The 25,000-nt window shown below is 38.1% G+C and overlaps 1 protein-coding gene across 2 annotated transcripts in view; it reads right to left on the bottom strand.

Annotated features, from left to right (window-relative positions):
• Window positions 1-14,550, bottom strand: part of LOC138030963 (A disintegrin and metalloproteinase with thrombospondin motifs 6-like) — a 51,612-nt gene extending 37,062 nt beyond the window's left edge. For both annotated transcript variants that reach the window (XM_068878817.1, XM_068878818.1), the window contains exons 1-11: window positions 14,492-14,550; window positions 13,594-13,634; window positions 11,226-11,295; window positions 9,934-10,250; window positions 9,398-9,530; window positions 7,099-7,265; window positions 5,082-5,165; window positions 4,665-4,783; window positions 3,552-3,565; window positions 2,913-3,015; window positions 604-738 (exon numbers count right to left, since the gene is read on the bottom strand). In XM_068878817.1, coding sequence (XP_068734918.1) covers window positions 604-738; window positions 2,913-3,015; window positions 3,552-3,565; window positions 4,665-4,783; window positions 5,082-5,165; window positions 7,099-7,265; window positions 9,398-9,530; window positions 9,934-10,250; window positions 11,226-11,295; window positions 13,594-13,634; window positions 14,492-14,543 — 1,235 coding nt within the window. In that variant the 5' untranslated portion in view covers window positions 14,544-14,550. The remainder of the gene's footprint in view (window positions 1-603; window positions 739-2,912; window positions 3,016-3,551; window positions 3,566-4,664; window positions 4,784-5,081; window positions 5,166-7,098; window positions 7,266-9,397; window positions 9,531-9,933; window positions 10,251-11,225; window positions 11,296-13,593; window positions 13,635-14,491) is intronic.
• Between the last annotated feature and the right edge of the window lie 10,450 nt (window positions 14,551-25,000).

Below are 25,000 nucleotides of genomic sequence, written 5' to 3'. Positions count from 1 at the left end.
AGAAATTGAAGGTAAAGTACAAGAACAAATAAAAGTGTGAATATTCCGGGATGACCGATAGGAACTCAAAATGTCATTAGCAACGCTAGTGATGACATTTTAATCAACCACCCTCCAAGATCAAGTTGGATACTCAAATTAATGTTTTTCTGAATTGTATCAGAAATAACTGAGGAAAGAGCCATGCATTCAGCAAATCTTGGGTTGGAGAGACGCAAGTTCACTGTCAGAAATCTTACAAACTCGTATAGGAGAGGTTGCTACTGGATTTCGTCTATCAAATTCCAGACTAACCTGGTCTGAGCTGTATGCGACCTCCCCTTAATTAACTGGTGTACTTTATCCAGTGAAGCTGATAAAGTTTTATCGTTGTTATCTACCTCATGTGTTATCTCCCTCATGTGTTGAGAGGAATTACGCAAAGACATGTACTGCTTTTTTGCCATTTTTCTTTGGTGGTGGGGAGGGGGGGGGGGGGGGATTGGTTCAAAGAGCACTAGACCATCATGGACTCAATGTGACAACAGGAGCAGCTGGCAAGGCACAAGGCCACTAAACACATTTTAAGGTTCATGGTTTCTTGAACATACCCCATTTGCTTACCTCAATAAAGCTTGAATTCTGTCTCTGCTGCAAGGTGACCACTTTAACGCCAATGGTCCTCCAGGCAGCGATGTAGCCATAATGAATTTTCCATTGGGACAGGTGGGAGCTTGGTGGTCGTGACCCACTCCAAGGCTATGACATTTGAACACAAATGACATCATATTTTGATGAAATTTCTAAATTTTTAGAAGAGTGAAGCTCAGGTTGTAAAAAGCTTGTGCCAGGGAACAAAGTTTAAAGTTTTAAAAATGATTCATCCTGGATGCGACCCCTCATTATTTTCTATACATATATATATACAAATGTAAGAAGGAAAGTGTATTATAAAAATTATAAAAAATCACAATAATATGTGATTTTTTATAATTTTTTTGTAATTTTTAACATTTTACACCTTTTGGTTCATGGTTTTGGTAAATAGCGCAAGTTCAGTTGTACCAGGTATTTTTAGTTTTTAGTTTTTAGCGTGTACTGAAGAAGCCCGAAGGGCGAAACGTTTACATGAGATTAAAATATACTAGACCTGTGAGAAGTTCGCCAGCGACTCGTTTTTTCATTCTCCCTATTAACTTATCTGAGTCAAGACGTTTTGTATCCTTTTGGATCCTCCTCGCAAGTGGCATCATCGTTGGATACTCAGTCTTTATCATTCTACTTATATTATATATATATATATCTATATATATATATAACTGTTAGTGAGTCTCTCAGGCCAACAAAGGTGTCACCACGTCAGGAGGATCTGCAAGATTCCTAGTCCAAACCTCACGACATGAACGACTGTAGTGAGTAAAAAGGAAGCGAGGACGGACAACTTCTGACGTTAAAAAGTTAAAAAATTAAAAATTTACTAAAACGTTTCGGACAAAGACCTTCTTCAGTTATGACAACTTTTGAATAAAAACGAAACTTAAATAAGATTAAATGCGATCTTTGTAAGAATTTATTTGTGGAATCTAAATCTTTCCTTAGCTTTAAGACGGAAAAAAAATACACCATTCATTCCAGTCTTTCCTGCGATTCTAAAAACGTTATTTATTTAGCCTCTTGCAAGAAATGTCGCCTGCAATATGTGGGATCTACCACCACTGATTTTAGAATTAGGTTCCGTAATCACAAGTCTGCTATGCTTACCAACAAAACAACTTGCGAAGTAGCAGTGCATTTTAACAAAATCCCACATACCCTAGATGATTTTTCATTTCAATGCATTGATCAGGTGCAGGCTTCATGCAACTCTGAAGAAATCGATAGGCTTTTAATTACAAAAAAGGCTTATTGGAGTGCTCAGCTGTTCTCTCTAGCACCCCACGGCTTAAATAAAAGGAAGGAATTTACAATTAGTTTCCTTTCCCATAGTGTACATTCCTACATGATTAACCGTTCTAAGGCCCTTTTCTTGGATTTCGTCAGGCCCTTAGGTTTTAGCTGAACTCAAAGGCCCTGGCCGGGAAGCTCATTATGATTTATATTGTTTAAGGGCCCCTCTAGGGGTTTTGTTAATTTTTTTGCTTCGCTAATTTAGCTTTTTTGTCATGTACAAATTAGCACCACTTTTTGTTCTTCTTTTTTGCAATCTTATATATTTTTTTGACAGCTGTCACTTGGTATTGTGTAATTGTTAGCGCCTAAATCTTATTTAAGTTTCGTTTTTATTCAAAAGTTGTCATAACTGAAGAAGGTCTTTGACCGAAACGTTTTAGTAAATTTTTAATTTTTTAACTTTTTAACGTCAGAAGTTGTCCGTCCTCGCTTCCTTTTTACTCACTATATATATATATATATATATATATGTATGTTGTATAAATGTATATATATATATATGCAGCTAGTTATATATGTATGTATGTATGTATGTATGTATGTATGTATGTATGTATGTATGTATGTATGGGCCTATCATTTAGCATGGCATGCAAAGCGACGCACGTCCGATGTTCCTTAATTGAAATTATACGTCATTACCCTCGAACTAAATAGTAGCGAGAGCATTGTATGGACAGCACCTAGGGTTCTCCTCCCTCCCCTATCTTGGAATGGTGAACGATTTTTAACCTTTCAAGTTTTTTTTTTGGCTCTTTTCGCTTTTTTAACCTCTTTTCCTTCGTTGAAGTTAATGATGTGATACAGGGCTCATTGATAGCGTCTACATTCTGGAAGACTAAGAGTGTATCTATTTGCTCAGGCAATTTTATCTTTTATTTTCGGTGAGGCCTTCATGAGTTATTCCACCCTGCAAAATCCGCCAAATAAGACCAGCTGTCTACCATGCTAATTAATATTCAAGTCGCCTGTGTTTAACTTACGTGTGCGCAGTTTCGTGTGCAAGAATACCAATAGTTTGAAGTCCTACGTCATTGCAGACAGTAAAACAGGTGCTTTTACATATTCGATTGTAGTCTGCCAAACCTGAAATTGAAACAGGGACACATATGGTAGTATGACACCCACCATGAATGGTGACGGTTGCATTAGGGAGTAACAGCAGCCTTAAATCAAATTCTATTGTTTAGTGTTCTCCTATGGATTCCAGACACCAGAGAGTTGACACTATAGAGTAGTGTCAACACTAGTGCAACTTACACTGTGTTTCTCTCAAGTCACGGTGACCGCAACCAATGCGAGGTCAGCCATAAAAACTGCTACAAGAACATTAACAACAGCAAAATAATAAAAAGATAGACAGACAGTTACCGCAAGAATTACTGAACAAGTCTTGAAACAGCCAGAGCTATGTTCAAAGGGTGGTTTCTGGAAAGAAGGTGCTATTAGACCGAAGTATCTTATCTTCTTGATCCATTGATCAAATCGGATTACTTGTCTCTAAACATAAGGAATCCCAACAACTGCTCCCTGTCAAGGTTATCAGCAAGAGTCCTTCTCTAGACTCACTTATATTGATCACTAAAGTAAGAATTTATAAAACTATTCTTTCAAAAGCTCACCTCCTACGCCTCCACTGCAATTAAAAGGAAACAAAAAAATTTTTAATTGAAAGCGAGGGCTACATAATTCTGCAACTATATTATTGAGCTCTTCCGGTGGTAGTGCCTCATTGCTTCGAGTCAGTACAGTGTGCTACGTTAAAACGGGTTCAAAGAAATAAATCTGTATAAATTCCTCTTTCATTGTAATTGTAGCACACATCATTTGGAAAGGAAAATCAGAGCCATCGATCAATATACTGTAATCAAAGATTGTACGGCATTCAGATAGGACTGTGCGGCGAGATATATAGTTCTTACAAACGGTCGCAAGCCAGGTTAGCAGGGAAGAAATATTATCTGAAAAGGCACAAGAGTTCTAAGCTTCAAAAACATGTCTCGCCATTCTTAATGTCATTTTAAGCTTCGTTAATTATAATAAGTTATACAGTTTGAATTTGAACAAATAGCCCTTCAAAAATACTTTACATACATTTGTATTAAAAAAAAAAAAAAAAACGGGTCAAAATAATTCTTTTTGTACTTGTACTTTGTACTTGTAACAATTGAATCAGTTAAGTCAAGCAACAGTGAAGGAGCAAGTTTCAACGTAACTGTGCGGGAACAAACTAGTAAAATTCATGGACGAAAAATTTATAGTTCTCTTATAAAGAAGGGCATATGTATTGTGCGGCTTTATAAAGCTTAATCGAATCTGGAAATCAAAATTTTTAAACTTTCTTTCTGGCTAGAGTGATGCAATTAAGTTCTTCAGGAAAGAAAGGGGAGATCAAAAATGATATGACTTCGATTGGAGGGTGGCTACACCAGATCTTTGAGAGTGCAAGAAAGCACTTTCCCAACGCAACATGTGACGTTACGGAAATTACTCGTGGTACCGGTAGAAAGGATGGCTCTCGAATACTGGTAAAGGTGGCATTCTCCCTGTAGAGCAAGTTACGCTGTCTTCTCGCCCCTGTCTTTATACACGTTATTGCAAAAAGTCGGTCAGTAATGTAGTCTCTTGTCTTTCAGTTTAGTTTCAGTTACTTTCGTGTGCGTTTCAGTAATGTAATAAACTTGTTAGAGTTCTACTCCTTTTCATAGAAATATTACTACACCCACTTTACTTACCGCGAAACAAGAGACATTACATCAGGCCTTTTGGAAACTGGAACATTCAACTTGGTGTTTGTCCATTCACTGAGAGCTTTTAGCCTCGAAGGATTGGACGGAGATGGGCCATAGTCAAGCTGAAAAGGAATATGTTATCGGTAGAATGCTCAGCAAATGGAATGCTAGAATATGCGAATCTAAAAATGAATAAACGAAAGACGAAAAGATGGAACTAATACTGCTTCGTCTTCGCCTTATTAAAATCAATTAATAAAAGATAAATACAAAACCTTGTGATCGATCTAGGAGAACATAATCATCAGATAGAAAGGATCGTGTCATAACAAGTAAGAGTACGTAGTTCTAATTTTTGCCTACGTTATAACACTCTTTGAAGGATATTTAACAAAATACAAAAAAAACACATATACTCACTCCATCTTGGACAAGTTGCATTAGAGACAACTTGATAGTAATTTTCCGGCGGCCGATCGAATGATGCTGATAAATGTGATTAAGCTGCAATAAAATATATGGTAAAAGAACTTGAAGTTCGTTTTCAGTATCAGGTAGAAATACTTTAAATGAAAGTTATATATTATATTCATCTATTTCCTTGATTTTTCCGGCAATTTTTCTTTTAAGGCCACTTTCTTCAAACGTATTTATTGTTGACAATTGTCTTTTTTTTTAAATTTGTATTATAATTTTTTAAAATTCATTTTGAATTAAAACAAAAAAAAGGATCAAAAGATAATAATAATATTAATTATAATAATAATAATAATAATAATAATAATAATAATAATAATTATAAATCTGTTACCCATATTATGAGCGCATGCCCAAATATAGCACAGTCTCTATACACATCACGTCACGTTAAAATGCTTCGACCTTACTACCACTAGGTACCTACTCTCAGCCTATGGTTTCAATGAAGAAAGTGATCACAAACGACCATGGTATCAACAAAGACCATCGATACCGGTCATAGAGAACTCACTAGCCAAAGTAAATTGGAACATTGAATTCCATATGGAGAAAAAGCCGGAAAACAACGCCAACAAAGTAGATATAGCAGTAATGGACAAAGAAAAGAAGGTATGGCTACTCATCGAAGGAACGGTTTGCGGTATAGGCTTGATATCAGATAGGTGGAAGACCAAGCAAGACAAATACAGAGAGTTAAGGACGGGTATTAAACAACAATACCCTGATTACAAAGTCAACCAAGTAAATGTAGTTTTTGATTTCCTAGCAGAATACCACCAGAGCTTGAAGAATGATCTCAATGAACATTTAACTGGAAAGAACGAAGAAGAGACGCAATATCTAATAATGAAGAGCCACTGATGGATCATATCACAAAACGTTGAAATAGTTAAGAACTTTTATACCTATAAGAGATAGGAAGAACGGAGCAGAGCGTTGAAAGGAATAGTCTAACTGAACATTCATATTTATAAATTATATAGCATAGCCTAGGACTAGTCTCGCTATGCTATTGATCATGTAAAACCGCAATATCACTAAGTGTCCATAATAATAATAATAATAATAATTCAGTGCAAAAAATGGTCATTGCTACTTAATTTCATATCTACTTATCTCCAGAGACTGCTGAAAAAGGTAGTATTGGGGAGCTTTTTTTTTCTTGTATTTTATTTTATTTTAATTTCATCGTAGAAGTTACTTATTGGGAAGCTTTAGGCATGCGACAGGAAATGAGCTGTTTTCCCGTTTAACTCCTCTTCACACGACCACATTTACATTACACTGCTTACACTACTGTCCTGGTATGCGAAAAATTCACTTCCGGTGGCCGTCAGTGGCTAAAAAACGTCGCTAATGCTTAAGCTCCCTAACGAAGGATATCACGAAAAGATGCTTCCATGGTTTCCTATTCAAACTTGATAAAGTCAGCAGGCCTAAAAATCAATTGCATCTGAAAGACTTTGAGCGATAGTTTTGATTTACGTGTAAGTGATAGAAAATGCTTAAATTGTTTCCTATCGTTTAGTCTGTTGTAATGTTTGCCAAATTCGAAGTGTCCGGATATTTAAAGGAATAAAATCTTCCCTTCGGAAATTTGTAAGGAACTGCTCACGAACCGAATAAAGTTGCCAAAGTTAACTCCTTTGAGACGCGTTTTTTTTTGTTTTTGTTTTTGTTTTTTTGTTTCTTTTCAATTTATGATATGAGTGTAACTTGAATTTTGACCAGAGAAAATTGCATTAGCAACATTATAACTTCAAACAGTGGGTTTTTTAATTAATCATCAAAAAACATTTTTCAATCAATGGACCCTATTGTACAAGAACGGCCCTCTAAATTGTCCAATCACGGCGCGCGTTTGAACTGAGAGATATTTGCATACCACTTACTGCATGAGGAAACAATTCAACACTGTATACATTACGTTATTTATGGAGGGTTAACTTAAGCTTACAAGGAATGCCAGTCTCATTAACAAGCTTTTGGTTCTGTCAACGCCATGCGCTAAGATGACATTCTTGTCCGCCACCAATCCAATCTGGAGATAATAATGTCGTGGAATTATTTCATTTGCATCAAGGAATGGCATGTCTCCCAGTCCGATTGTGCTTGATTGGGTTGCTAGGGTTGAAGAGAAATAAAAATACACATTTTTGTGTGTTATTTATTCATCTATCTTTTAATTTATAAATTTACTTACTTACTTCCTTACTTTCTTCCTTACTTAGTTACTTACTTACTTACTTACTTATTTATTTATTTATTATTCAAGAGAATTGAATGAGAGAGATCGGACCTGGTCAACGGGGATGTGACATTTCACAATCACAGAAGTTCGAAGTCTCGAGCTGCGTTGCATAAAAGGAACACGACCGATCTATTTCAGAACGGCTACAGCTGAGTTTTGAATAGATTAATCGAAAGTCTTGTTTGGCTGTATCCACCAAAAAAGAAGATAATAATAATAAAATAAATAAATAAATAAATAGGTGGGGTTTGTGCATGGTCCGTGCCAAAACAGCAAACAAAAGCATAAAACAAAAAAATATGAGTTGCATAAACATCTTCATATGCAATTGTGATTTAGGTAATACTGAGAGATCGACTATTCTGCGTTTATGGATCTTGGCAATAATAATTGTTATGACGAAGAAATGAGGCAAATCCCTCAGATGGTAACGTATCTTATCGCTAATTGGTTGTTTCAGCGAGTACCGTAGAAGAGATTACGTAAAAAAAATACAGGATAATCCCAACTAACCAAAAAATACAATCCTACCGTTACCTGCAGAAAGACCCCTATTTAGACAATAGAGTGTTTCTGTCGAGGAACTATCGGCTGATAGTTGCCCCGCGGAAATTTGATGTTTTTAAAACAAATATTTGCCCGAGAAGCGAAGCCTCGAGGGCTAATATGCTAGTTTAAAGAACATCAAATTTCCAAGGGACAGCTATCAGACCGATAGTTCCGAGACATAAACACTCTATTGTCTTTATTGTTCAACACTAAATTTTCTTCTGCGCGCCAGTTGAAAAACAGTCAGATCAATCAAATATTTATTCATTTCTACAGGCTGTCACAAATGTCAATAATTCGCAGCGTACATTGGTTAAAGAATAGCGTACAACTGTCAACTGTTTTTTCAGCGGACGACTACTATCCATCCGGGTGTTTTCCTCGGACGGGCACTATGGGCTGATAGTGTCTGTCCGCGTACGAACACTATCGCGTCACGTGATCAATTTAAACCAATACGAATCGGAGAAAATTTAGTGGTGAACTATAAAATTCTATATACATGACCACCAACCATGACCTGAAATGAACGGTATACGTGCTTGGAGAAGAAAGGGAAAATTTGTTGTCGGAAGCTCGCGTCTTCTATGTAACCTCAAATTTTATTATTTGCCGTGGTTGACAGGAGGCAAAATTTGAGAAAAAGTACTAAAATATAAATCGCACCTGCGGGGCACGCGCGTTTTTGAGACGCGAACGGCAACCGGAAGAGAACATTTCGCGTGCCAGGGCAGTGGTGTCTCTTAGATTTTTATACTGTTCATCTGTAATGGAGAAAAGACACTTAGCAATGTAAGTGTGGTTGTGTGAAGACAAATTAAAAGGGAAAACAGCTTACTTCCAGTTGCCGTCCGCGTCTTAAAAACGCGCGTGCTTAAGCACCCTAAACCTTTGACTCTCAAGCGGGCCTGAATCGTTCATAATAGTATTTTACTCTGTCTAACGCCAGACGATTTTACGCGTCAATAGCGGAACTCCCGGGAGTCAATGCGTTAAAGTTACTGTTTCGTTGCGCTCTCGTAGCCGTCTTCTCCGTCGTCGATTAAGTACAATCTATTACGTTTCACCAACAGCTAGATTTAAATCAGCTTTCCTTTAAAAAAATGTTTCTTTTCATTTCTTCTTTTTTTATAGTACCCATACAAGAAGACTTACAAGTCCACTAGAAGAGGATAAAATTAGAGAGGAAGGACTTTCTCATCAGTAAATTAAAAACCTAGAGCGTTTGTCCGGAACCCACGAAAATAAACTAGTCTTTTTAAATTTTCTTCTCTTTCTTTTCCTTCAGGGAATGTGAAACAAGATATGCTTCACGTAGATTTGAGTCAATAAAATATAGAGGTTTTTGTCTGACCCATTCTAATTGAAAGAGCACTATGTTTAGGTCCACATATTTTTGTACTTTCAACAATTGACTTGGATGATCCCTTAAAAGTAACAAAACAGAACTGTTTACCATTTGAAATCTCGTTGTCAACTGAGCGCCTGAATACAAGGTGAGCTTTGCCTTTGCTAGACTTTCCAGGCAAAAGATGGTTGGCCAGTGGTTGAAGAAAGAGGGTTTGATCCATCAGCTGGATGATTCCCATCTGAAGAAGAAACGTATTAAACGGCTGAAGCCATGAACGATTGCAACCGAATACTTTCAGTAAGTCATCAACCTCAGGGATGTAAAGAAATGATACGCTGTTTACATATGTATGCAGTACTCCACCAGTCTCTGAAATGATTTTCACAGTGACCCAACAGAATTGAGAGTTTGCTTTTCTGCTAGAGAGAGTGATGATTGAATGTGGGTAATTAGTCTGGTACTTCTTCAACGTCTGGACAATCTTATCGGATGGGTATCGTCGAAATACTCTCTTACTTTAGGGCTTTGTTATAAATCACGCGATGAGGCCTTTTCGTACCTTTTTTCAGTTTACAAGACATTACTTTAATATGCGATTTCATGGAAACTGTCAGAAAGACGGTTTTCGGAATATTGCTTACCAAACCATGGTCGTGACTGATAGAGACCGAAGATCCCGGTACCGAGTTAACGTGACCTCGAAGGAAGGAATCCTGAGGAACATCCTCATAATTGACACTACCATTTTGGTGGCGCTCTATTCTCAAGTCAGGTGCCAAGAAATCCTTGTTTCGTGTAAGATTTAGATGCAGAAACATCCCAAATGCTTTGATGTTAAAATACCAAGCGTTGGGTTCTTCAGTGGATCGTTTATGCTTTGCGTGTAAGAGGAACTCGTGAGAGACAAAATTGCCATTTTCATCTGTTTGAAAAGGGGCCGCTACATCGTAATCAGGTACTAAAAACGAACACAAATATTGATTTGTTTTCCAACCAAAAATATTTTTTTTACATTTTACATTTAGCAAGGAGCAATCGGCATAAGGCTGGCTTACGTCGCAAGCAAGAACACTAGTAGCATGCATTTTTTCAAATTAACATTTAGACCATCATAGATACATCATATACTTTTTAAGTATCTGTCTTTCATGTATTAAGGGTTTTCATATACGCGGCCTCAGCCGTAATCTCTTGATCAGTATGCCTTTTTTTGTATGAGGCAGTGGTGAGAGCACTGGTTGAGTTAAGAACATGTTACGTGCTAAATAAAGAAAAAAATGAAAAAATCTAAACACCTACGAAATGGCATTTGTAAAGGCATGGCAAGGGGAGCATAAAAGGGAATCGCAAAACTGAAAGAATTCAAGGTGTTGCAGAATCGAACGTAAATTTGGCGTTAATGACGACTAAGAATGCAAATAACAAAAACAATAACAAATAGAAACTAGATTACAAGTGTCGACGAAGCAAAATAAAATATATATATATATATATATATATATTTTGTTCAATACGAGAAGCCCATGACTAGAAGAGTGCCTCTCCTATATTGGCCATACTATTCAACCTTTGAGCGTATCTACTTTTAGAACACCCGAGTTCTTCGGCCAAGCAAGCATTGTTTAGAATGGCTAATCAGAATTAAGTTATTGTCAAATGAATACAAAAATAGCAAAAAAAATGTATGCAAATTGATGTAAATGCAGTTTCCTTCTTATTGATTAGTTATAAAAATAGAAAGATACGCGCAAAGGTTGTCTCAAAGATACAGTGCACGGGGAGGCTCCTACTCATGGGCTCCTCCTGCCAATGCTCATTAAAAGTAATTTAATGCGCATGCGTATGCTAGTCGTCAGCTTGCGCACAGCTTGCGCAATAGTGAAGACCTCTCATTACCTGTGGAAAACGTTCTTTTTAGCAATGCAAAGTTTACCTTTATCGTACGAGCTTACACCAAAGTACTCTTCAAGCTCACTCCGTCTCATTCGGAAATGAAGTTTTTGCTGCAAAACAAATGAATAAATAATTTAATGAAAAGAAATAGGAAATCTTATTAACAAAACAGCACGAAATTTCTTGAATCCACATCGCCCACAATGCTCCGACACATTCGGGACATTTCCCCTCTTTGCAGCGCTAAATTCGAAAGCTATTTGAGAATTGTACAGAAAACAATAAAGAAAGTCGGCCGAAAGCTGGGAGAACCGATTGAGAATCCTTGCCTTGCAGGATAACTATTCAGTTAACAATGAAGTATTCATATGGCTTTTGAGGTAAAGAAGTTAATAAAAAAGATGTGACTGTTTTTACGTCGGTGGTTCACTTAGAAGTGTTATATATTTTTTGGCTGTTTCTATGGCTTTCTCCATTTTAGAAGGAAATTTTCGAAAAACAAGGGGTAAGGAAATAAGTATTCTTATGGCTTTTTTTGGTTGATACTCTAAGATGGCCCTGCTCAATTTTCCCGTAATTCCGACCAGTAGTGGCCATTCCTGCAACCAAACCCGAACCTCTAAGATTAAACTGAGTTGTCTAATTTTAAACTTTCCTCGAGTGTTGTAATTAATTCATAGTCTTGCCCCCACAATGTTGCACTCGTCACATTAAAGAGCTATTGAGAGGTAGTGCGACCCAGTGAGGTGTGTCTTTTTTAAAATGAAAATTATTTCCACGATCGTGGCCGTTTGCAGTTTGCTGCTTTTAGCATACGCTTCAGTGACATTATAAACACCCGTTAAGTGCCTTCAATGTATTTTACTTTTAATAAACATGACCCCGATAAGTTAACGATAAATACTAATGAGCATCTACTGATGCGGGCAACTCTAAAGCTTTACCGCTCCGATCTAATTACTTTTGACGAGAAGAGACGCTTTTCTGCGTTTCTCTATTGTCTCTTCGTTTTGAAATGTCTTCTTTGACAGAAATGCAGAGCATTGAAAACCGGGAGCTCCTTTCAGAGCTCGTGGAACCTCCAGTCAATCCACATGTCTACACCGTGGAGGAGTGAATGGACTGAGTCAGGAGATAGAAGTCGATAAAGAGTCGAATAAAAATTTGTTAATATCCTTACGCATAAACTAAACAAAGTTTGCTGTTAAGGGGTAAGCATGAAAAACAAAACCGAACCAGTGATCGAAAGAACAAGAATTAGTTGAATTTAAATAATTTCAGAACGAAACAGATGCTCTCAAGGGGGTTTCATCTCGCGCCAGGCTAGAGCATGAGTCGTCCGTGTTTACTTCTTGCTCTTACCGCCTTGTAAAAATGAAGATTCTGTTGACTGCTTTGTAAAACTGATATCAGTTAACTGGGCAAAGTGCATGTAATAAAAAGTCTCAACATTGAACTGCTTCCGGTTGGGTCCAAAGTGGATGTAAATCAAAGAACACAAACCATTCAGTTGTCAGCACCGCTTAAAAACCTTTTTTTTTAAGTTTTGATGGTCCCATGACTATCAGAGCTTGCGATGAGGTCGAGAAATTAAGATGGCATTATTAAATTTTTGACTTCACGCATCTATAATTTTGCTTGACACAGACTTGAGATCAACTTCACACATCTAAGGTTTTGGTTGGCACTATCTGATTTCCGGTGGAGCAACGGCTAATCAATCACAGTCAATCAGTTCTCAACTTGCTAATCTGTGATACCAGGTCTTACGAATTTTAGCACTGCAAGTACATGTCGCCAAAAAACAATAGCATTTTAGGCGATGATTAAAGTAGCTTGCTTCGCCTTTAATGCGAGTTTTCTCTGATAAATGCCCGTTTATTCATATTGGTTAAAGGATTGATTGATTGGTTTATTTATTTATTCACTTTTTTTGTGGTATTTCAGTACGATTTGGGAACTTGACAGGCCCATAATTGAACGGTGAAACAAGAAAAGAAATGAGTCAATATGCCAGGGATAGTAATTTGAACATTGATTCCCTTCCTTTGTTGTTTCGCAATTCAGAACAAGTGTTTTAAAACATTTTGGCAGCTTTTATGTAAAAGTAAAGCTTTCCACAGTCACGCAAAGAGAAGGTAAACTTTGAAAAAAACAAAACAGGTTGAGGACAGAAGCGTTTAATAGCTTTGAGGGAGCTGTTTGTCGATTTGGGGTGCTTTCTATTGGAAAATACGGATTTCGATCCATGTCAGGATTTCAATAAGTGAAATCCGCGACAAAATCCAGATCCAGGTTTCCCCACTAGACGCAACCTTGGCTTAATCCTCTTGAAATTGACTCGAAAAAATTGTTTAGAAACTATACAGTCATCAGTTATGTTAGTCATTACCAGAAGAGATACAAACCATATTTTCATTTTCCACTGCCTTTGTCGTCACACTCTGAACTGCAAATAACAATCAAATATGCTTGGTAGCACAAAAACGTTTTTGTTTCTTTCACACACAGGACTGTTCGTTTCCAAGGACTTTTATAGCTTTAATACGGTTAAAATTTCAGCATTTCCTACAGCGTAATATCATATTCTTGCCGACGCCCTGGATAGAAATGGCAAAATACCGAATACCTTTAGACGGGCCCGTTTTGTAAAGGTTTAGAAAAGAATTTGGGGTCGAGAAGTGCTTTATGAAACTGCTAGCCGCTGTTTTGATAGGCTGGTAGTACTTAAACAAGTTTTCAGGATAACAAAATGAAACGAAAAGTCATGGCGAAGTTTGATGAGACGTCTTCGTTTTCCGAAATTACAGGGAGGAATTGTGACACCAGACTAAGGGCCGGGAAGCTTAGGGACTTTCGATGTTGATATAACGGTGAAGGAACATATTACATAAAGATAATATATCGAAACACGTTGCTTTTCTTCCTCAGGGTTTGCGGCAAGTAATGAATACGGTTTACAAAGACGCTACAATATGAATAGTGATTATGGCATTCAATATAGCACATTTACAACTTAAATGATACAATGGTAAAGAGGAAAGTATCTTTCTTATTCAGATATTCTGGCTCTTTACATCCTTTAATAAATTAGCTAGGAGTTAAACTACAGCTATTTCTCAGTAAAAAAAAGCAAAGCCCGTTTAATGGGAACAATCTTAACTCAGCAAGCGTTCGTATAGACTACAAAAAACTTCCGTAAGTCTTTTATTGTGCATGGCTTAGCACGCATAACCAAGATAAAAATGAAACATAAAGAAAAGAAAAGAGACAGCTGTAATTAGTATGACTTATTCACGTTCTTACCTTGAAATACAGCGACAATAGCAAGAACAGTCAAACAAACGTAGGTGTCCATAACTTGGCGATAACTGTTGAAAAAAAAAAAAAATGGAACTATGAAGACGAGGTCTTTATAGATCACTGAAAAGCGTATGGCACAATTCCATAAATTTGATGACGGCCGGCGATCACTTCAAACGACAGCTTGAAAGATATTCAAACAATATTTGGTAACAATATCTAATTAGCTGGTGTCGAAAGACGGTAACAGGATACTAGACGTATTTGGCAACTTCGCTTTACGACAAACGCCAGGCTAAAACTAGTGTGCAATGTGCCTCATGAAAAATTAAAGAAATCTTTTCGATTTTAGATGATTTCTCGCCTATTATTTACGCATATGGAGCAACTTTTAAAAAGAGATAACCAAGTTAGAATAAATTTTCATGGAAGTGAACCGAATACTAATTTACTAGATCTTCTCAATAAAGTACTGAATATAATACCAAGTCGGCTGTTCCACGTTCGGCAGAACAATTGTTAAGATTGAAAAATGTAAAAGCTAGAAAAAAGGGTATTTAACGTAAGAGACGTAGAAAATAGTCTATACAAATTACAACAAAAAGGACACAACAAAAATAAAAGATCAAAATTGCAAACTGGAGGAAAATTACCGATGAATACATACAGTAATTGTCTTTATCTTTATCTTTATTTTTTGAGAGAGGGAGACGTAATAACCTGTTACAGTTTTCTAACTTACGGCCCTCTTCAAGCATTTTACCCTCCCAACCATGATACACCACAGAAGACAGACCACAACACCGGGAACTACATGCCCTACTCTGCGACAAGTGTGCGGGTTCTTTTACGTCCCACAGGATTGTGAACATTGAAGGGTTGTGAGACGGGACCTCCGGCTTATCGTCCTTATCCGAGAAGACTAGAGAGTCTAACCATTTGCAGATGTGATTACAAAGGCAGCACTTCCTCCTCAGTTATTTAAAGACCCTGAGTGTTGGTCCCGCCGGAGTTGAACTCACGACCTCCCGCGTGACAGTCCGGTACTCAACCAACTGAGCCACCTGTGCGCGGTTAAAACGCAGTACCTCCAGACACTGGCGCTGGAGCGTCGTACCAAACAAGTCATCCCGGGATTTCGGCCCGTGCAATCGCTTTTGGACGCAGTTGGCCCTTCGCTGCTTTCTGCTACCGACCTTGACTCCCGGTACGGCATTGACTGATCAAAATAACGGCTAAAATTACATTGAAGGAGGTGCTTGGAAATTGCTGATGCACGTATTGATTGAAAAAGTTTACAATTTCAAAAAAAAAATAAACAAAACAAAACAAATAAAAAATATATAAATGCGTTCATTTTATGTAACGGCCCCTTAATGGATACTTAGATCAGAAGCAGTGCGCGGGCAGTGCGTGGGCAGTGCGTCTCAGTGGTTGTACGCTTTCCTTGAGATCCGCCCTTTTAATTTCTTCTTGGTAGTCCCTGGTTCAACCTCTTCGCTGCACTTGTAAATAACCAACTGATTTGCCTCCGGGTAGTTGGGATTCTTAACAGTTGATGTTAAATATTTTGTTCCACCGTGATTGTGTTTCATCGGCCCTGAAAAGACCCTATAAGCAGCGGTCAATGAAGTGTATATGCACATATGTATGGTGAGCGTAATTTCGTAATAGTGCTTTGAAGATTCGTAAGTCTTTTGCAATTAGTCCATCTCATTCACGTCGCACAATGTGGACGAAGTATCCTCAAAATCAATTGATACGAAAGGTTTAACAGTGAAAATTGTCCTTAAAAGAGTGAGCGTTGTCCTTAAAACCTCCCAAATTTAGTGAGTTCACGTCGTTCTTGCATGCAGAGCACCGGACAAATAAAAAGCGAAATTGCGTGCACGTGCGGCACGCAGTTTTTTTCCACTTTTAACCATTCCAATCACAGTGCTACTTTTTAGCCTTTTTTCTCCACTTCGCCGTCGTAAACTCGAAGTCCCTAACAACTGAATGAGTCTGTGGGTGGGGTCTCTTAAACAACAGTCATACAGAAATAACCCCACCGTAGAGCCTTCGACTGACAAACCGAAAATAAAGCTAAACAGCCGTACTCACGGTAGGCTTTTTGAACACCCAAACAACCGAACAAAATGAACTGATTTAATAAAACTAGAGTTGCATTAAAAATTCCAACTGGGCAACAAACCTGAATCAGGCGTTTGGAAGAAAATGAGAGCCTTTTTTTAATTTCATGTGGACTAAAGGAAAACTCTTTTGTTATTAACAAAACCTCCTTTGTAAGGATTAATGATCTAAATGAAAATGAAATTAATGTGCGAAATATCATGTTGAGAGTCATTCTCAAGCAACCTTTTTCGTTCCAATCTGTTGATATAAAAGCTACTACCGTTTTGTTCGGAGGTAATATTGCCCATGTAAATAAGACCTTGTCGCCCGCAAAACACGAGGTGCTTGCAAAATACCGTTAGCAATATTTGCTTTCAAGGTAAAAAGGACACCTAACATAGGGGACGATAAAATGTTCTCTAGGTAAACAAAAACAAACAAACAAAAAAAAAAAACAAAGAGTAAGAAGGAAAAGAACGTTTCACCAAGAAAAAGAAATAACTCTTTCCTTGCGTGAAATTCTTATTTCTGTCTCGAGTTTCAGAACATGGATCAAAAGAATCGTTTTAAATCTGCGGACACATAATGAAGGCAGTACTGAATATTTTCTCAGTTTTAAAGTTAAATTCTATCGGTTTCTGAGGAAAACGTCCATGAAGAAGCTCGAGAAAAAAGAACGATCAGTAAGGCCGTCGGAACTGTAGCAAAAGTATACATCAGACGAATAAATAACCTTCACGTAAAATAAAGATAACCTTGAAACACGTGGAAACTTAGCTAACTCGATTCTCTTATACACCGCTCCAAAATTGATGACGAACATTTGGTGAGGTTGCGAAAAATGACGCGGAGCCATTTTTCGCCAAAAAAAAAAACCGTCTATTTGCCAGTTCAATGTATTGGCCTAGAAAAAAACCTTCTTTATATCACAATGTGTCCCGAAATCTAACTCGGAGGACTTATGGGCTTATGGGACTTAAAGGATCCTTAATAAGCCCCAAAACTGACGTTCACTTGCCTCAAAGCGGAGTTCCTCAGGATAGAACCTTTCTGCTTTCTTCGATTGCCTTTGCCCGATGCCGATCCTACTCCTTGTATTGTGGCCAATGGTTTGAGGAAACTGCAGTGTCAGAGACAGTTACTGTATCTATTTATTGACCGTATGTAACAAAAGGGTTGATAGAGATCAATACAACAGATAAAAGTCATCTTTCAGATATTCATTAGAAGCCTTTCAAAGAAAAATACACTAAAGAACCCGATGGGAAAAAGTTAGTTTAAGGGCTTAAAAAATGGCAGTCTGTCGAAATTCCCTTGTAGCAGCTTTATCGATGAAGCTTCCTTTTGACATACAAGGATTACAATTGTATCAACGGGGACCGCAAATGAAAATGCGTTAAAAGTAAGAATACTTGTCAACAAAAGCCCCGTTTAACATAACAGTTAGGTCAATTAGTCCAAGTATGAAAGAAACACGAAAAAAATGTTTGTAAAAAAAGGGTCTTACAGACTCTTGCAAAATTCAGCAACTCTTGCAATTTTTTTCGTTCTGACTGTTTTATCCTCTTGTCATATCCGGTAGAGGAATAGTTCATGATATAGAAAAAACAAAAAAACAAAAAAAAGACAAAAGAAAAAAAAAAAAAAAAAAACACGTACATGCATTTAACCATCGAGCAAGGATCATTCAAAAGTATCATTTTTGATAGAGCAGAAACAAGAAAAGGCTTTGATTTGATGTATCTTGTGCAATAATTATTCGTCGTACAACTTGCATCCGAAATGTTTTTTTCTTCCTTATTTGAACAACGTTTCCTGGAATTTAGCAATTAAGTAGCAATACAATTTCTTATCGGACTTAGGAGGGAATATAAAACAATGTTTCCTGGGATTCAGCAAGTAGCAATACACCTTCTTAGCGGGCTAAGCAGGGAATATTAAACACACCTTGTACACAAGGCTTCAAGAGTAATTGTTTGTCATTTTTATGTTCCAATTAGCAAAAAGGGCAAACAAAGGTGATCAACAGATGTTCAGTTTTTCGCTCGAGCCTCCACATACTGTTATGATAAAGTCCTTCTTAAACGGACATGAAAAGCTAAAATTCATTATTCAAATTTAACTATTTGATTTGAAAAGGATCTCACTTAATTAGTCTAGAAATTTAAACCTATCATGGATAAAATATTCCTTTCAAATGCTGGCTCTTGCCAAAAGTGATAATGATCAAAGCGCTTCTAAATTTGCGCATGATGTAGCTAGTGCTTAAAATGACTCCATCACCAGAAATTGTCAATCTAAAAACGTGGACCGACATTTGTGACAGAACTTTTATGTTGCTACCGGGTTATGGAAAGACGGGATCGATGCACGTTTCGTCAGCCGTTTCCCGGCAAAAAAATCGATGAATGAAGTGAAGAGTAGTTCTCAGTGTTGGTAACATATTTAAACAGCCACTGAAAAGACAGAAATGCCAAAAAAAGAAAACAAAAAACAAAACAAAACAAAATGATATTTGTCTCGGTTTTAAGGATGCCGTTTACCGCTGTTCGTTCAACGCAAACGACTACACTCTGCTCTTTGCCAAAAGACTATTACGTGTCTGTTGGCAACATCTTTTACGCAGCTACCGAAAAGACAGAAATTCTCGAAAATACGGAGACTGTCTTGGTTTAAACATATATACTGTTTACCATTTTCTGTTTACCGCAAATGCGGATCCAACTAACTCAGTCAAACCAAATTAGTTCGACAAACAATTATCATGACTTCAGGCAGACTGTCTTTTGGTGACCTCATTCGACCAAACCATAGGAAGTTCAGGGTTAACCCAAAGTAAGCCATGAAACGACCAGATGTTAACCCTTTAGGCGTAAGAATAAATAAAACAATTAATGCATTTACTTATGACCCATGAATGTTAAGTAAGCAAAGTTTAATTGCAAACTTTTTTTCGACCCGAAATGCGGTGGACCGCTTGTAGAAAACTGCCTCATAAAATTCTAATAACGATTTATTATGTTCCAAGTCAATTGAATCAAATTGATAGTTGTGGTCCATGCCTCTGAATAAATATTTATATTTTAGTCAGTGTTGTTTTTCCAGTTGCCTCGTCAACTTGACGGGTAATTGAGGCAATATCTCATATGAAACGGCAGAGTGTTTTGTGAAAACCAAACAGTGAAGAAGCTTGAGTTAAAAAGGGCTGCAGGGATGGCGCAGTGGTGAGAGCACTCGCCTCCCACCAATGTGGCCCGGGTTCGATTCCCAGATCTGGCGTCATAAAGTAAGTAAGAATAGCCTTCTACCCAGATCAAAGGCTTCATTGTTTTCAAGAACAGTACACAGAGGGTATTACAAGGCTGCGCGGAGATACGAAATTCAGTTTTCTTCGACGGTTGAAAAATTTTTTATAAGTGAGAGCAGCGAGCGAGTGAAATGTTTTTCAGCAAGAGAAGAGAAATGTCGTATCTCCAAGCGGCGATGTAATATTCTATGTATTATATAACCACCAAAGAAATACTAGATCATTTCATGAATGGTATCGAAAGGCGTGATTTTTATATGTAACCATAGCAACAGTGGTCTTTTCACGTTTGAAAATAACAATCTTCACCTGTCAAGATATCATGTTTTCGCGCGAAAGCTCACTTGGTATTTCATCGGTGTTTACATCATAAAATAAAGTATCCTTACGACGAGCTCTTAACATTAATCACGGTTTTCCGTGGGTATGACTACGCAGAAAAGTAGATCTTAGTTTGGGTTATTTGAATGTGAAATAAAAATAGAGGTAACCATGCATTTTTCAGAGATAATTAAGCTTGTTTTTTGAAAAAGTGAACACTTAGAATTTTTGCTTAAACAAAGAAACGCATGATTTTTTTAACAGATTCTATTAGCACAAACGTTTACTTACACCAAGACAACAGGAACGCTAAAGATCTTTAAAGTAAATAGCAAATTGCAAACAAATTGCAAAAGCCTCAAACTCCCACTTTATATAATAAATGATAGGGGTCACCATGCGATTTTAATTTTTTTTTTTTTTCAACTTTTTGTTCGTTGATTTTTTTCAATTTTGTTACTTCCTTCCCTAATGAATAAAAAAAGCATCTGTTTTGTGGTGCACTCTGGGTTGATTCACAATAGGGACAACTACACAAAGAAGTAAGTGTTGCACTTTGTGAGTGGATATTCTTTGATTGCACTCACGTGATAAGACGGTCATATTGGTGCCAAAACAATAGAAAAATGCAGCTCAAGTTTTGCATAATAATAGAGTCAAATTCCCAAAAGGCTTTTTCTCTATTGTCCTTTCCACCAACATGGCCGCCGTAACGTCAAGTGCAATCAAATAATTTTCTTGATTCTTTGGGAGGATTAAAGTGAAAGTAAAGTAAAGCAACCATATTTAACGTCGATAACTCGTAACAGTAATTCAACTGACAAACCTGAGGTCGACGGTGCGCTCATTTTACTCCCCCCTCTCCATCAGTGCTTCGTTTTACGGGTATTTAAAGCTACTTAGCTACACGGAAAGGAAAGAAGTCGAAACGAGGATGTGAGATCCGGGAATCGAACTCGAGACCTCTTGCACCAAGGCCGCGCATTAACCGACTGTACCATCCTTGCTCCTTAATCCTTAATTGGATTTTTTTTTTTCGGAAAGTGGCTCTAAGTGACCAGAGTAACGTTGCAAGGATATATGGCGTGAGAAATTGATATTTGTTGAACACTGCAATGGAATCCAGACCGTACGCGCTGAAGTGATCACCTAGCTTCTTGCATTGTCAATCGCTTCTTGCGTTGACTTTACTTGCTTTTCAATTCGAAGGCCTTTTGATTTGAGGCCATTAAAATTCGTCAACTAATTCTTTTCAGTACTTAAGTCCATTATTGGGCCTCTGTCGATCTTTCTTCTAATTTTTGCCAGTCTTGGTGGCAGCCGATTATATAGGAGTACGAGCAGGAGGAATTGGCGGACGATTCACGAGATGAGAAGACGATTGAGAAAGCCCAAGAGAAAGTTTGATGGAGGAAAAGGCTGTCGGCGAGTTCCGCTAGGAAGCCCCACTTCGATAGCACGAGCTCTACTGCTATTGCCACGGCTACTCGCAGTAGTCGAGACCGAAGCTTTTTCGAGGTAATGTGTGGGTTCAATTGCCGGTTTGCCCTTTCTTTGCTATTTCCAGAGCTTCTTCTACCTGAAGCAAGCTGCCCAACTTGTATTTGCTCTGGTTGTCTTTTGTCTCTGTTTTCCTTGCGGTGTCCGAATGAGAAGGAGAATATTTTTCATTCGAACGAACTTGGTGAGGGAGAATAAAAATGAATTTTCTTTCGTTTGAGGTCTTAGCCAGTAAGTGCCATTTTCTTTGTATTTCTTGTAGAAGAATTTTTGTCTGACACTTCTTAATTACGAACTATTGTCCGTTCGTATTTCCAGTAGGCAGGGTGGTCATTTGTTCAGGAATATTCAATCCAGGTTTCAGGTTTCGTTGAGCACCTACGTTACGCTAAATTTTATTTTCATTGTATGGTTTTCTACCACATTTGCTCTTTTTCTGTGTTTCTCTGTTTGCGTAAGGCCGTCGAGTACCTCGTCCATTCAACTTATGCTTCAACTGTACTCATAGAGGTCACTTAATTGAGCTCACAATCCACGAGCGCCTTCCAGCAACACGGATCAATTTCCTATTGGAACGTTTTCACCGACAGTCAGCCAGATAAGCCCAATTCAGGATTCGGTGGAAAATGATGGTGTAGATGAAGATTGTTTCGATGAAGACCAGTTGATTGAGATACAACTTTTTCACTTTATTGAAGAAGAAGCTGTTTTTGCGGTTCCTCCTCGCATTCTGTTCGTGGTTGCCTGAGAACGCATATTGCGTTCTGGGAGCATTTGAAAGCTTTTGATTTTATTTTGTCTACCATTCGCGATGGCTATAAGATCCCCTTTTTGTCTATGCCATCTAGATTCTGGCGCAAGAACAATAGCTCCTCTCTAGATCACAGTGATTTTGTTACCAAAACCATACAGGAACTCATTCAAGATGGTAAAATCCCTAAGGTCAATTCTTCGGTTTTAAACAATATTAATCCTTTGTCAGTATCCATTGAACCGTGCGGCAAGAAAAGGCTCGTTCTTGATTTAAGTCTGATTAATCAGCATCCGTCTACAAGGCTTCAGGTTCATCATATGAGGTTACTAGAAAGCATTGTAATATTTTCAAGCTGGTAGTTTCGCTATTAATTTTGATCTTAACAGTGGGTATCATCATCTAGACATTTGTCCTCGTCATAGGCAATATTTGGGTTTTGCCTGGGGTTTTCCCTATGGTAGAGAACGACGGTTTTATCATGTTTAATGTACTTCCGTTTGGATTATTTCCACTCCTTATATCTTACTAAATTGTTAAAACCGCTGGTCAAGTACTGGAGGTCAAGATATTTTCACTCCTTGGTTTACTTAGAAGATGGTTTTGATATCGAGGATTCCTTCCAAAGATCTGAGTATGGTGTTCATCATATTAAAGGCGATTCATTTGCTTCCGGTCGTGTTATAAACGAAGGGAAGAGTAGCTGGATTCCAGTCCAAAAGATTGATTGGCTATATTGCCTGGGACTGTGAACATGGTACTTTTTCGATTAAGCAAAGCAAAATCGTCAGGGTTTCCGTACTGGTATTGACGTCTTTTGTCGGTTCTGTTATGTCAATGACTCCTGTTGTAAATAGATTGTGTAGTATCATGACTAGGCACAGTCAGATATCCATTGAATCTTCTCCTAACTGGGATACGGTATTTGACCTAGCCGGGTTTTGTCTTGCGGCAGTTAGTTTCTGGCGTGAAAACCTAACTGCCCTAAATACGAGGCAGTTCTTCAAGCCAATTCTCTCACAGCAAAATTTTTTATTCTGTTGCCAGCAGTATGCTTGCGTAGCCCTTATCAAGGGCAGCGAGGAGTTTGTTGCGTCATATACTATGTTCACTGAAAAGAGAGATCGTTTAGTTCGATTCATCGCAAACTCTTGACTATTTACTACAGTTTACAAGCCTTTAGGGGGGACGCTTTGACGCTCGCGTTAAAGGGTTTACGGACAATTAGGCTACCGCTAGAATTGTGGATGTTGGTTGTATGAAACAACCTTTACACAACTTGGCTTATGACATATTTTCATTCTGTTTTCAGCATAATATGATTTGCATCAGTTCGCTGAATGGATCTCCATTTGGAGAGATTTGAACGCTCAAGTCGCTAGTGAAGTCAGGGATTGCGATGATTGGCAACTTACCTCTCAGTGCTTTTGATACCTTGGACCTCTTGTGGGGTCCTAGCTCTCTGGATTGTTTTGCCTCTTATTACAATGCGAAAACTCCGGGTTTTTTTTTCTTGTTTTTGGAATCCGGTACAGCTGGCGTTGACGCCAATTGGAACATCTACATCTACATGTACGTGTTCCATCACACGACAAAGTCCCTTTTTGACTTGTGGCTGTTTTTGCTTAGGTGGCCTCATACACCACAAGCCTTTTTAGAGACATCACCGCCAAGCCGGCCACTTCTGCTGGAAAGAACAGGACAGCCACAACACCGGGGAGTTTATCCCCTACTCTTCTCGAATAGTGCTTGGGTTCTTTAACGACCCACAGGGAACTTATGAACATAGAAGATATTTGTCCCCTACTCTTCTCGAATAGTGCTTGGGTTCTTTAACGTCCCACAGGGAACTTTAATATGAACATAGAAGATATTTGTGAGACGGGACCTACAGTTTATAGTCCTTATCCGAGAAGACTTGAAAGAGTGGAAAACCAACAAACTCAACCCACATCTGACGCCGAGTCTGGGAATCGAACCCCGGCCACAATATTGGAAAGCGAGTGTTCTCACCACTGCGCCATCTCTGCACCCTGCTGTTAGATTAGCGTCAGTTAAGTTAAGGTTTTGTTTTCCATATCTTTTTAGAGCCTCTGCCATAACCGATTGACGGTTTGCTTGATAGCTAACGTAGGAGGCGCTTTGATTTGCATCGTTGTGCTGTTGCCGTTGGTGAATTAATGGCCAATTAGTAATGTTTTTGTGACTGTTATCTTGGTGCCGAGGGCTCAATGAACTGCATTCGTCTAGTGCCATTGCCAATGGTCAGTCAATAAATAAACATGTTTGGACAGTATGTTATTGCTGAGGGCACACTGAATTGCGTTTGAAGTGCTGTTGCCGATGGGCCATCAGTGATACGTCTTGGAGTAAAAGGCCCGTACATTAGTTGGTTTTACGTAGACCTTGGTCTTGATTCTGGGAGCCAACTTTAACCGTTCAACACTGATGAAAGGAAGCGAGGTATTACACCTCCTACACCTCCATAGTAAACTTTGCAGATGGGTGGCAGTGGTTT

This window comes from Montipora capricornis, chromosome 13 (assembly GCF_036669925.1).
Source record: "Montipora capricornis isolate CH-2021 chromosome 13, ASM3666992v2, whole genome shotgun sequence".
Taxonomy (NCBI): domain Eukaryota; kingdom Metazoa; phylum Cnidaria; class Anthozoa; order Scleractinia; family Acroporidae; genus Montipora; species Montipora capricornis.
Note: the sequence above shows the minus strand (reverse complement) of the source record. Positions and strands in the feature narration are given on the sequence as shown.